A 13843-nucleotide genomic window follows, 5' to 3' on the forward strand; every position below is an offset into this window, starting at 1 on the left:
TTAGGAGATGAGTTTGGAGGACCTTCTTTCCTGTATAAGACAGACAGTCTGGCTTAATGGCTAGTGTTGGCCTTGAATTTTTCAAAGTCTCTTAGTATGAATCTTGGCCTATGCAGACTAAGGCACCTGGGGACAAAAGAGACAGCACTGCAGCTATGCTTTTAACCAGGTCTGGGGAGTACTGGTGATTTTAGGGTTATTCCTTGTCCTACTCCGAAGTAAAACATTTTTTCCTTAATCTTCCTCCTTCTGTAAAAATCTCTTACTCCTTTACTCCTACTCCCCAGACCTGGGGAAAAGCCCCAGGGTGTGTGTGAGAGGGAGAGAAACTCTTTTCCTCCCAATCCCTTCTCCAGTGCAATATAATAAAATTGTTTTTTTGTGTTTGCATATACAATATAACAAGAATGTTATTACTCCTTATTCCTACTTCTACAAAAATCTTACTCCTTACTCCCCAGCCCTGCTTTTAACAGTCATGTAGAATAGGGAATTTCAACTGGTGTAAAATTTCCCCTTGTGTTAACAGTCCAAATACACTACAGAAATAATCCAGTCTGAGACTGCTTGAACTGTCCTGGCTCAGTGCTAGGGAATCCTGGGAATTGTAATTTATGTGGTACCAGAGCTCTCCGACAGAGGTGGCTAAATATCTCACAGAACAGTTCCCAGAATTCCCTAGTTATAGCCAGGGCAATTAAAGCAGCCTCAAACTGGATTGTTTCTGTCGTGTGATTTGGACCAACAGCACTTGGTAAAACACGCATAAAGCACTAGAAGTGCAGGGCCCAAATCCAAGTCCTGAAAGATTTTCAGTCAAACTCTCTTTTACCCAGAGGGTGCAACTAGTCCTTCTATAAGTGCAAATGTGTACACATGCCCACAGTGATCCACAACGCTTATTTTTTGCACTAGCATAAATGGGGCATGTGACTTGAACAGTGCGTGCAGCTCCTGACGTTACCAGACACACAGTGATATAGGACTGCAGTTGCTGATGTTTTTTGTGTGCTTTCAAGTCGTTCTGATTTATGACGACCCTAAGAACATATCGTGGGGTTTTCATGGCAGATTGGTCAAAAGAGTTTGCCATTGTCATCCTCTTAAGGCTAGAGTGTGTGATTGCCCAAGGTCACCCAGTGGATTTCATGGCCCTCGGCTACCCATGTTCAGAAAACTGTCTGCATGCATCTCCTAAGTATGGATAAACATGTGCACCCATAAAAACAGAGAGCTTCAGTAGGCTGCGTATGTGCAGCAATGCTCAGTAACGTTGGGGAAAGTTGGTGAGCTTGCATAGGCTGGGCCCACTGCCACAATCCCACACTCTCAACGCTCTGGATTTCAAACACGCACACTTCTGTCGCCTGGATGCTGTGTCATGATCACAGGGGTGTGGAACGGTGTGTTTGCCTCTCCCCGTAGTTCAATCTTACAGATAAAATGAGAATTCCAAGTCATGACACAAGGATTAGCAAGTACAGGAAATGAGGGGGATAAAGAAACCTGGGTACAAGAGCATCATTTTGTGTGTTGAATCTTGTTCCCTTTGTCACAAGGCCCAGAGTGAGCCAGTATGGCATAGTGGTTTGACTCGGGGCCAGAGTTCAAATCCTGCTCAGCCATGGAAACTCAGTGGGTAACCTGGGCAAACCACATGCTCCCAGGGACAGGGAAAGGCAATGGCAAACCTCCTCTGACAAATCTTGCCAAGACAATCCCATGATCGATTTATTTTAGGGTCACCATAAGTCAGAAATGACTTGAAGGCACTAACACACATCCACCAGTAACTAAGATTTGTCTTTCTGTTCTGTGAATGCACCAACCTCTCAAATCCAACTACTCTGGAGTTCTTTCATGCTACACAATTATAATATTACGATTCCACTTTAACTGTCATGGCTCCATCTCCTGTGGAAACCCAGTGATTTGTAGTTTAAGTAGGCACTAGAGCTCATTGGCTCTAAAGGCCACTCCTTCAACTGCCAAATCCAGAATTCACCCAATGTTGCCATGGCAGTTAAAGAGGAATCACAGAGCTATAATTCTGCATGTAAAAGGATCCCTGGGTCAATATCACATTACACTGTTATAGTACAATTATTCATTTGAACATGATGGTTCCCTCCTGTGGAATTCTGGAATTTTTAGAATAAAGAACAGAGTTGGAAGAGACCCCAAGAAGAGCCATCCAGTCCATCCCATCTGCCATGCGGGAACTCACAATCAAAGCATCCCCGATAGATGGCCATCCAGCCTGCTGTTTAAAGACCTCCAAGAAGGAGACTCCACTACACTCCGAGGGATGTGTTCTACTGTCGAATAGCCTTCTGTCAGGAAGTTCCTCCTAAAGTGAGGTGGGAATCTTTTCCTGGAGCTTGTATCCATTGCCTGGTCCCATTCTCTGGAGCTGCACAAAACAAGCTGCTCCATTCTCAAATGAATCCTTTCAAATGCTTAAAGAGGGCGTCATATCACCTCTAAACTGCCTATCCTCCAGACTAAACATAGCCAGCTCCCTAAGTCTCTTCTCATAAGGCAGGATTTCCAGAAGCTCCACCATTTTGTCACCCTCCTCTGCACACACCCAGCTTCTCAACATCTTTTTTGAACTGTGGTGTCCAGGTGAATACTGGACACAGATTCAGGTGAGGCCTGACTAAACAAAATAGAGTAATACTATTACTTCCCCTGACAAGGCACTATACTCCTGTGATGCAGCCTAGGATCAATTGGCTTTCTAGCTGCTGCTGCTGCATCACACTGATGACACATGTTCAAGTTGTGTGCGTATGCAGTCTAGTGAGGCCTAAGAGCCCTTTGGCTGGGATTTCTAAATGCCCCTCCCTCACTGCAAATCCCAGGATCCACAGGAGGCAGCCATATCACTTCAAGCTGATATAATAATAATAATAATAATAAATAATAATAATAAATCCTTCCTGCCTCTCCCAAGGCGGAGTACAGCATGTTAAAACACAGTTAAAAATACATAACCCATAGTATAAAAAATCATAAGAGTATATATAGATTCATAGAGCTACAGCAGAGTAGTGTGATATGTCCTGTTGGTCTTTGACAAGTCCTGATGGCCAGTACCTTGGATATCTTTCGCCAATACATTGAGCACTTTGCATAAAAATTCTGGCAACATATTTGCCTGTTGTAGTAACAAGAACAGGGCTGGAATCCATAAATTAACAGATCTATATAACAAGGAGCCTTCCCCAAGGGGTTGCGCAGAATAATCCAGTTTGACACTATTTTAACTTCCTTCATCATCACGGCTGCTAACAGAATGAAAACATTTTAAAAACGTTACAATAAGAATTTTAAAAGCATTCAAATCATCTTCCATGGCTCGTGCTACGGCATTCTGGGATTTGTAATTTGTAGGGTTCCTTGGCCTCTTAGACCGAAAGGCTAAATGCCTCACAAAACTACAGTTCCCACTGAGCCAGGGCAGTAAAGACTGCAACCGACTGCAGAAATAATCCAGTTTAATACTGCTTTAACTGCCCTGGCTGAATGCTATGGAATTCTGGGACTTGTCATTTGTTGTGCCCAGAGCTCTCTGACAGAGAAGGCTAAAAGTCTCCACAAAACTATGGTCCAAAACACACTGCAGAAATAACCAGCATGAGACTGCTTAAACTGCCCGGCTCAATGCTATGGAGTTTTGGGAACTGCAGTTTGCTGTGGCACCAGAGCATTCTGACAGAGAAGGCGTGAGAGTCCAAAAACGCCACAGTTCCCAGAATTCCCTAGCATTGAGCCAGGGAAGTTAAAGCGGCCTCAAACTGGGTTATCCTGCAGTGTGTTTTGGACCATAGTTTTGTGAGACTTTCAGCCTTCTCTGTCAGAGAGTTCTCGTGCCACAACAACACAAGTCCCAGAGTTCCGCAGCATTGAACCATGGTGGTGTCAAGCTGGGTTATTACTCCTGGGCGTGGACAAGAAGGTGCCACAGGCAGGCTTATTCCTGCAGGGCAGATGCAGCCCCCCAACCAAGATGGTGCATGTGAATAACAACTCCCCAAAACAGCTGGGACGATGGGAAATGTAGTCCCAGAGTGTTTGGGGAAAGGCCATGTGGGGGGAGGACCAGACCTCCTTCGCCAGCTGGAAAACAAGGAGGAGAAGGAGAAGAGGCCCTGTTTTGTTCAGGGGCCTCAAGCAAGACCCTCCTCCACAGCCCTTACTCCATGCTCCTCCTCCTTCTGGCCCCTTTGTGCCAGCTGTGCCCGCCTTCCCCACACGAGGCTGGCCAGTCCCACCCCAACAAAGCCCCAGGGTCGGTTCCCAGCATCAAGGCAGGAAGGAAGGGAAGGAGGAAAGGGAAGAACACCCCCACACATTTCCAGCCCCCCCCTCCTCCTCCTCCACCAGCCCTTGAAGGAAGCAAGTGTTGCAACCATTGCAAAGTAACTTTGCAAACACACACAGACATAGACACACAGGTTTTGCAAAGTTATGTCCATGGTTGCAAAACGTTTGATCTATTATCTATCTACCTACCTACCTACCTTGTCTTCCATCCTCTCTCTCTCCTCTCTCTGTTCCCACACATTACACGCTTGGGATCCAGTGGTTCTCATTGGTTGTCTGCTATATTTATGCGTGAATGTGAGATGTATTAATAATAGTATCCTGCTTAATTGTTTTCGTAGAATTAACACCCGGCCCAGGCAGGTTGTTTTGTCTTTTAATTGACTGTACGAACAGCGCTGTGTAAATTTACAGCGCTTTATAAATAAAGCTTGATCATAATAATATAATAATAATAATAATAATAAATTATTCTATAATTATATAATATTAATATGAAAATATATATGTGTAATTATAATTATATAACATATATTATATTATTTAAATAACTGCAATTATAATAAAATAAATAAAATTATAAGCATATAATATAATGTATAAGATTAATATATATATAAATAAATAAATATATAAACAACACACACGTATAATTATAAATAGTGAATACGATTGCAAAATACTTGTCCCTAGCTAGCTATCCTATCTTTCCATCTCTCTCTCTCTCTCTCTCCAGGCCCAACTCTCCCTCCTAATGCTGCCTGAACCCCCTTCCCCCAAAACCGGCCCAGGAGCCATGCCTTCCTCTGGTGGGGTGCAACACTGAGACTCCCCCTCCTCCCTCCTTGGTCCCTCTCCAGCCCCCCAGCAGGAGCAAAGGCAAGGCATGGCCGGGCCCTGCCTCGAGCGAGGCCCTTACCTACCTCTGCTGCTGCTGCTGCTGCCAAAAGGGCCTCCTCTGCGGCTCTCCCTCTCTCCCGCGCGGCGCTCGCGCCAAGGGGAAAAGGGGGCGGGGCGGAAGACCCGCAAAAACCAGAGAGACTCGCGGCTAGAGTGGCCGCCGCCGCCGCCGCCCTCGGCGGAAGTGCGTCCGCATGGTTACTACCCTAGCCCTTTCCGCCTCCTGTCTCCGCCTCCTCCTCCTCCACTAGAAAGCCAGGCCCAAAACAGGCCGCAGAAAAATAAATATAAAAATATAAAAATATTAAATATAATAAGAATATAAAATTAAATATAAATAAAAAATAAATATAATAAATACAATAATAATGAATATAAATAAATAATATAAAATTATAATACAGTAATGATATATAATATAAATAATAATATATTAGCGTACTAAAGTGTATTTTTGCCTCTGTTTCTCTTGGCAGTTTTATGTTTCCTGCCTGGCCGGAGGCAGGGAGATCCTTCCTCCAACTCCCCAAGGGTTTCATGGCCAGGTGGGATTTGAACCCTGTGCCCAGAGTCGTAGTCCACACCATTGCCTTGGATCAAACAAAAGGAAACTGCTGTCAAGAAATAGAGAACTAGAAATGGGAAAGGGAAGCCATGAAAGAACTAGACAAGACCTAAAGAGTAAAATAACACTGAGCACAAAGCCAGAATCATCCAGCCATTGTTTTCCCTATTACATGTATGGATGCGAGAGAGGAAGAAAATTAATTCTTTTGAGATGCGGTGCGGGAGAAGAGTGCTGAGGATACCATGGATGGCCAGGAAGACAAGCAAATGGGTCCTTGAAAACATCAGGCCTGAAATTTCCCTGGAAGCCAACATTACAAAACGGAGGCTGTTGCAATTAGGCACATCAGGAGAAGGCATGACCATTGAGAAAGACAATAATGCTAGGAAAGGTGGAGGGAAGTAGAAAGAGAGGAAGACTGCATACTAGATGGACATATTCAGTCAGTCCTGAATCTGCAGAGCCTAAGCGAGCAGTGGAGGGCAGGGACTTGGAGATGTCTCATCCATAGAGTTGCCATGAATCAAGGTCAAACAAGAGCAGCTAACAACAGCAATGAAAATGAATTTGTTTAGTCCAGCTTTTCTTAACGGTGCACCCGATCATATGTGGTTTTCAGCATATGCTGAAAGCTGCGCCAGAAAAACAATGGTGCATGCTGGAAGAACAATGTTGCCCTGGCGTTCACATCGCACTGCACCACAGGCATGAGCCCCATTATTTTTAATGGGCTCCACCATACGTGTTTCCCTTATGCTGGGGGGGGGGGGGTCCGGAATGGATCCCTCGCATAAGGGAAGAGCCCACTGGGCGTCTGTGAAAAGCAGCCCCGGTACATGGTTTCTGAAACGCCACTATTAAAAGATGGTGGTGTTGTGTGTCTTCAAGTCCTGTCTAATGGCAACCCTAAGTGACCCTCTCACAGGGGTTTCTAAGGCTGCAACTGTGTGACTTGTCCAAGTGGGTTTGGATAATAATATAATATAATAATATGTTTTATTTTATAACCGCTATTCCAAATAGATCATAGCCGTGTACAAGAAAATATATAACAGTACAAGAAAATCTACAATTAAGATACACTGTATTTCAGGCAGCCCTGAGACGCTGGGCCGGCCGTTCTCTCCCTCAACGGCAAAGATGACAGTTATGGAGGGGGGCGCTTGTCTTCAGGCCAGCCCCTGATGACGCTGGGCCGCCCGCTCTCTCCCTCAACGGCCGAAAATGACAGTTATGGAGGGAGGGCGCTCTGTCTTCAGGCCAGCCCTGATGACGCTGGCCGGCCCGCTCTCTCCCTCAACGGCCGAAAGATGACAGTTATGGAGGGAGGGCGCCTGTCTTCAGGCCAGCCGATGACGCTGGGCCGGCCCGCTCTCTCCCTCAACGGCCGAAAGATGACAGTTATGGAGGGAGGGCGTCTGCTTCAGGCCAGCCCCTGAGGACGCTGGGCCGGCCCGCTCTCTCCCTCAACGGCCGAAAGATGACAGTTATGGAGGAGGGCGCTCTGTCTTCAGGCCAGCCCCTGATGACGCTGGGCCGGCCCGCCCTCCCTCAACGGCCGAAAGATGACAGTTATGGAGGGAGGGCGCTCTGTCTTCAGGCCAGCCCCGTGATGACGCTGGCCGGCCCGCTCTCTCCCCAACGGCCGAAAGATGACAGTTATGGAGGGAGGGCGTCTGTCTTCAGGCCAGCCCCTGATGACGCTGGGCCGGCCCGTCTCTCCCCTCAACGGCCGAAAGATGACAGTTATGGAGGGAGGGTCCTGTCTTCAGGCCAGCCCTGATGACGCTGGGCGGCCCGCTCCCCCTCAACGGCCGAAAGATGACAGTTATGGAGGGAGGGCGCTCTGTCTTCAGGCCCCCCTGATGACGCTGGGCCGGCCCGCTCCCTCCTCAACGGCCGAAAGATGACAGTTAGGGAGGAGGGCTCCTGTCTTCAGCCAGCCCCTGATGACGCTGGGCCGCCGTCCTCCCTCAACGGCCGAAAGATGACATTATGTGAGGGAGGCGCTCTGTCTTCAGGCCAGCCCCTGTAGACTCGGGCCGGCCCGCTCCTCCCTCAAGCCGAAAGATGACAGTTATGGAGGGAGGGCGCTCTGTCTTCAGGCCAGCCCCTGATGACGCGGGCCGGCCCGCTCTTCCCCAACGGCCGAAAGTTGACAGTATGGAGGGAGGGCGCTCTGTCTTCAGGCCAGCCCCTGATGACCGCTGGCCGGCCCGCTCTCCCCTCAACGGCCGAAAGATGAACAGTTATGGAGGGAGGGCGCTCTGTCTTCAGGCCAGCCCCTGATGACGCTGGGCCGGCCCGCTCTCTCCCTCAACGGCCGAAAGATGACAGTTATGGAGGGAGGGCGCTCTGTCTTCAGGCCAGCCCTGATGACGCTGGGCCGCCCGCTCCTCCCTCAACGGCCGAAAGATGACAGTTATGGAGGGAGGGCGCTCTGTCTCAGGCCAGCCCCTGATGACGCTGGGCCGGCCCGCTCCCTCCCTCAACGGCCGAAAGATGACATTATGGAGGAGGGCGCTCTGTCTTCAGGCCAGCCCCTGATGACGCTGGGCCGCCCGCTCCCTCCCTCAACGGCCGAAAGATGACAGTTATGGAGGGAGGGCGCTCTGTCTTCAGGCCAGCCCCTGATGACGCTGGGCCGCCCGCTCTCTCCCTCAACGGCCGAAAGATGACAGTTATGGAGGGAGGCGCTCGTCTTCAGGCAGCCCCTGATGACGCTGGGCCGGCCCGCTCTCTCCCTCAACGGCCGAAAGATGACAGTTAGGAGGGAGGGCGCTCTGTCTTCAGGCCAGCCCCTGATGACGCTGGGCCGCCGCTCTCTCCTCAACGGCCGAAAGATGACAGTTATGGAGGGAGGCGCTCTGTCTTCAGGCCAGCCCCTGATGACGTGGGCCGGCCGCTCCCTCCCTCAACGGCCGAAAGATGACAGTTTAGGGAGGGAGGGCGCTCTGTCTCAGGCCCCCCTAGATGACGCTGGATAGATAATGGACAAGCGGGGGCCATATTCTATCTCCAAAGGTTTCCAATTTATGACCTTCACCATATTGCAGAGAAACACAGAGACACATTAAGTTGTGTAGAGACATACCCTCCTAACTAAAATACGGGGAAAGGGACCTTGAACATTAGCTGGTAGATTTCCAGAACTGATTGTCACTTAAAACTGCAAGAAGTATTTTTAAGTGCTCCTGTACATATAAAAAGGCATTGCAAGGCTATACCATCCTCCTTAAACATCATGGTAATAGAAGATCAACCTAGTTCCATCCATCTGGTGTTGAGGACACAGTTATTTCAATTGTCATTTTCTTCTTACACATCTTTCTTTTGTTAGTACTGTAAACCTGCAAGCATAGACTGTCAAATACAGTCGGCCCTTCTTATACACGGATTCAAGCATACACAGTTTGAAAATGTTCCAAAAAAGTATAAATTTACCTTGATTTTCCATTTTTTATTAGGGGCACCATTTTGCTATGTCATTATATTTAATGGGACTTGAGCATACACGGATTTTGTTATACACGGGGGATCTTGGAACCAAACCCCAGCGTATAACAAGGGTCCACTGTATTATACCAGCCAGCATTTCCCAGCCAGCATTGCTGCTGGCCATATTGGTCTTAGTATTGCTTTCAGTTGGTCTTAGTAGTAATTATGTGTTTGTAAAGACTGATGGGGTGGGAGGTGTCAAAAGATTTCACCTTAATTTGAGAGTATAAAATGCTGAGACATGCAGTTATTGGCCTTAAAAGATAACTACTTTGAAAAACACAAATGTAGCCACCCAAGAATATGAATTCTAGAACTAGATGGGATGGAAAGCAATAAAAGCCATCCATTTATGTTACCATCTTAGATAAACTGGGTTTTAAGAGGCAATAACATCCAAAACATCTATTTCTGGGTTATACTGCTCAATTTGGATGCTGTTGACTCTATAGGCAACCTTTGTGTGTTTTCTAAAATTAATCTCTGATGTTGTTAATAAAACCACCATGTTTTTCTTTATGCCTATTTCTTCCTTAATGGAAACTGCCAGTTTTTGTGTTGCAGAAGCGATATTCTTAATTTGCTTCTTTTCCCGGTGTGCCTTTGTGTAACTAATGTTCTCATACAACAACATCATGATATTAACTAGAACATGTCCCTCTCCTTACCTGTACTCTTTTTCATCTTCCTTTAGGTTTTTCTCCTACTGTACACTTACTTTGTTCCTGATAAAGCCATTGTTTTATTGCCTGGCCTCATCAAAGTCTTACTGTGAAATTTTTCTAGAAATTTTATTATAGGTGCCTCAGATCTCAGAGTCGTGAAAATCTACTGTGCGATGTTCACTCAAATTTGTTCTTCTGTGGAATGAAGTCATTAAATGTTTGTGGCAATTTGTAGTGTTTGTGTTTATTTACAAATACTGTATACAGGTTAAGTATAGATAATATTACAGCATCCAGCTTTGCGTATTGAGAACATCTGGCACCCAGAATGATGTCAGCTTTTTCAGAGTCCAGATTCAGCTTTCTAAATCTCTTTTGTGTCTACCTTCAAAAAATGCCAGTCTGCCCTTTTGTTTTCTGGTCTCATGAATCCCTATCCTGGCCATTGATAAGAAGAGCCATTAAATATATCAGCCTGCAGTTTCACTAACAATGGAGGCTAGCCGCCAAGCTAAACTTGCTCAACCAGTCTGACTTTTTTAGCCCTCCTTAGTCACAGAATTTAAGAGTGGGAAGAGACTTTGAATCACTTTTCAAGCACAGCCCCCTGGTTATAGTTTTGCATGACATTGTGATGGATATACAGTCAGCCTTCCATATCTGTTGGATTTTTTATCCACAGATGCAACCATCCATGGCTTGAAAATATTTTAAATATATATACATTCCAAAAAGCAACACTTGATTTTGCCATTTTATATAAGGGACACCACTTTACTATTTAACGGGACTTGAGCATCCACAGATTTTGGTATCCACAGGGGTCCTGGAACCAAACCCCAGCGAATACCAATGGCCAATTCTGTGTGTGTGTGTGAGAGAGAGAGAGAGAGAGAGACAGTGCCAATGTGTTGTAGTGGCTTGAGTGTGGGACTAGGACTATGGATATCAGGTTACAATTGCCACTTGAGCATAAAAGCCCACTAAGTGACCTCATGATCTCAGTAACATGCTCTCAGCCTCAGAGGATGGCAGTGGCAAACTCTCTCTGAAGAAACATGCTAAGAAAACCCTATGGGTCACCATAAGTCAAAAATGACTTGGAAACAACAATGCATACACTCTAATTGTTCCAATTTGGAAGGGACAGTCCAGATTCATCTTTTGTTTTTCCACTTTTTCACCTGCTTTAAAAATGTCCCAATTTCTCGCCCCCCCTTCACACTCCCTCTTTACCCTCATATTGCTTTAATTACTTCAAATTGCTTTAATTACTTCAAAGTGCAACAGTAGTTTGGACTCAGTTAACCCAACAGACAGTGGAACCTTGGCCTTCCCAGTAGGCTTAGGCAAAAGCAAACTGCTGTGGTCTCTCCTAGCTTGTGTGTTCTTCCCCATTTATAATGTTCTTCATATTGACCCCACTCTGATGTTGCTTGACCCTTCCATGTTCTCCTTTTCATCTGTGAAATGTTGGAGGGCCTATATATGTTTATTAATAGCAGAACTTATCAGATACTGAGTTTTCATGGGGGGTATTGCCTACTGTAGTGCCTCTCCCAATGTCCTTTGGCTGAATTTGAGAAGCTGCCATTTTAAACTTGCCACATGTGGTATTACTACAGTGGCCAGAAGAATTTTATACCACATTCCAAGCTTGATGGCAACATAGATTTGTACAAAGGCATTCTGTAAGAAGCAAGGTTTACAAAGTTATTTTCCTAATTATCCCTGTATGGAACGTGTGGGGGTTTTTGTCACAGGAGCCACATATGGTGTTAACATATGGTGAAAACCATATCTCTTTTCTAGTTAGATGCCATCTGTTTGGACATCACCAGGGTATATGTGAAGTTTAAACTTTTTGCCTCTTTATACATCAACTTTACATATGCTTACACTGATTTGTATTGACCATTGTAATGCCCATTTCCCCATTTGGAAAAATCATTTTGAACTCTATGAACTATACACTTTTGTTTTAACCAGCTTGGTTAAAACCACCAACATGGGTCCAAAACACACTGCAGAAATAATCCAGTTTGAGTGCTTTACTGCCCTGGCTCGATGTTAGGGAATTTTGGGAACTGTAGTTTTTTGAGACATTTAGCCTTCTCTGTTAGACAGCTCCAGTGCCACAATAAACTACAGTTCCTATGATTCCCTAGCACTGAGCCAGGGCAGTTAAAGCGGTCTCAAACTGGATTATTTCTGCAGTGTGTTTTGGACCATGGTCATCTTATCATATAAGCTAAACAACCACTTCCAATATAATCCTTCTGGAGACCCACTGTTTACATCTTCCTATGAATGGGGCTTGCTGTCTGTAGAAGTTCAAATCTGCAGATGGCAAGCCTGCAGATAAGAAAAGCCCATTGTACATATGTATATGTGTATGTGTATTAATGTTTTCTCTCCTATATCATCTACGTACCCAGAAAGCATCTTGAAAACTGTATTTTCAATTCTGCTCTCTGGCAGAGAAGTTTCTGGTTTTATAGGCATTGGGAATGTTGTTCTCGTGACCGACTGTTCCTGCTGCTCCTTCCCACCACAACAAATAAGCACCAGGCAGCTTGTTGCACCATTAGTTCATTTCAGGTGCCTGGTCTCAGTCCAGGATTCCCAACTGACGCACCTGCTGACGGGGGTGGTTTACCAGTTTGTGCATCTGCATTGAGGTCCCCTCCAGTTCTTTTTCTACCAGAAGCATGAAACCCCGGTGGGCCTGACTCAGCAATGCGTGTTTCTGTGGGAGATAATCTGAGCTCTGCCAGTCTTCTGGGAATAGGCTTCTGTCCCAGATAAGGCAGGAGGCAGGTTGTGAAAGGGAGAGGCCTCTAAGCAGAGATTTTCTTGCTAAATAATGCTGTGTGTCTTTGCATTTTAAAAACATTTTCAGATAATTATATCTAATGGCTTTTTTTTCCAGGGCATGTTTCAAAGAGATGTGTTTTCTGGAGAGATGTCACCTGATTGATAGCATGCAGACAGCCAATTCTGCACAGTATTTCTTCATTTTTGTTCACTGCCAGAAATATGAGAGAACTAGGAAAGACATTAGGGCAGAGAAGGAAAGGATTGGTATGGAGAAAAGTGAAAACCTGTTACTAAGTTTATAGCTAGTGTGGGGACAGGGAGCTAGCTAATAGTGCATGAGCTGATACTGGTACAGTCTGGTTAGGCCTATGTGTATGCAATGTGAGCCATATAGATGTGTGTGTTTTTGTGTTTTGTATGTGTGTGTGAATGCATATACTGTATGAGATAATTCTGTACTTAGGCTATTCAAATTCTCTATGGACTAAAGTGGCACTTGGCAACCCATATTCAACAAATTTGCATGTTGGTTCTGCATAATTTATTCTGCAAATTTTATTTTGCTGAATAGTTTTTACTCTGGTTTTGCTAGTCAAGGCATGGGGAGCAAGCAGCTATGTAGGGCACAGCAGATTTTTTTCCTAACTATTTTAAATCTTTTCCAGCCACTGAATTCACTGCTACGTTTTCAGTAGGCATGGCCCACATTCTCTTAAACAAAACTTCAGAACCATAGTACATAGAAACTCCTTAGTCTACCATATGCAGAAAATCTTTGCTTAGTGGCCTCAGTTTCCCCTTCACAACCTGCCTCCTGCCTTATTTGGGGACAGAAAGTCTGGCAGATGTGTCAGGGATATTTACATCTGTGAAGATATCCATTACTTAAATCCTGGAAGCCAGGTTGAGAGAATCTAGGTAAAAATTAAGGGGCAGAGAAACAACAGTGATATCACTGTGGGGATTTACTACAGAGCCCCAAGCCAGACTGAGGACTTGGATGATAACTTCTTGGAACAGATGACCACACATGGGTGAGGATGGGTGATTTCAACTGACA

General features: G+C 45.5%; 1 protein-coding gene across 4 annotated transcripts in view; it reads right to left on the reverse strand.

Annotated features, from left to right (window-relative positions):
* Positions 1–12423, reverse strand: part of CDK4 (cyclin dependent kinase 4) — a 31157-nt gene extending 18734 nt beyond the window's left edge. Inside the window, exon 1 of one of the 4 annotated variants that reach the window (XM_042448078.1) lies at positions 12398–12423. In XM_042448078.1, coding sequence (XP_042304012.1) covers positions 12398–12408 — 11 coding nt within the window. In that variant the 5' untranslated portion in view covers positions 12409–12423. Of the gene's footprint in view, positions 1–2083; positions 2112–5251; positions 5353–12397 lie in introns of those variants that run through there. The other 3 variants (XM_042448079.1, XM_042448080.1, XM_042448081.1) reach the window with 3 other exon arrangements.
* Between the last annotated feature and the right edge of the window lie 1420 nt (positions 12424–13843).

Source organism: Sceloporus undulatus, chromosome 2, assembly GCF_019175285.1.
Source record: "Sceloporus undulatus isolate JIND9_A2432 ecotype Alabama chromosome 2, SceUnd_v1.1, whole genome shotgun sequence".
NCBI lineage: Eukaryota > Metazoa > Chordata > Lepidosauria > Squamata > Phrynosomatidae > Sceloporus > Sceloporus undulatus.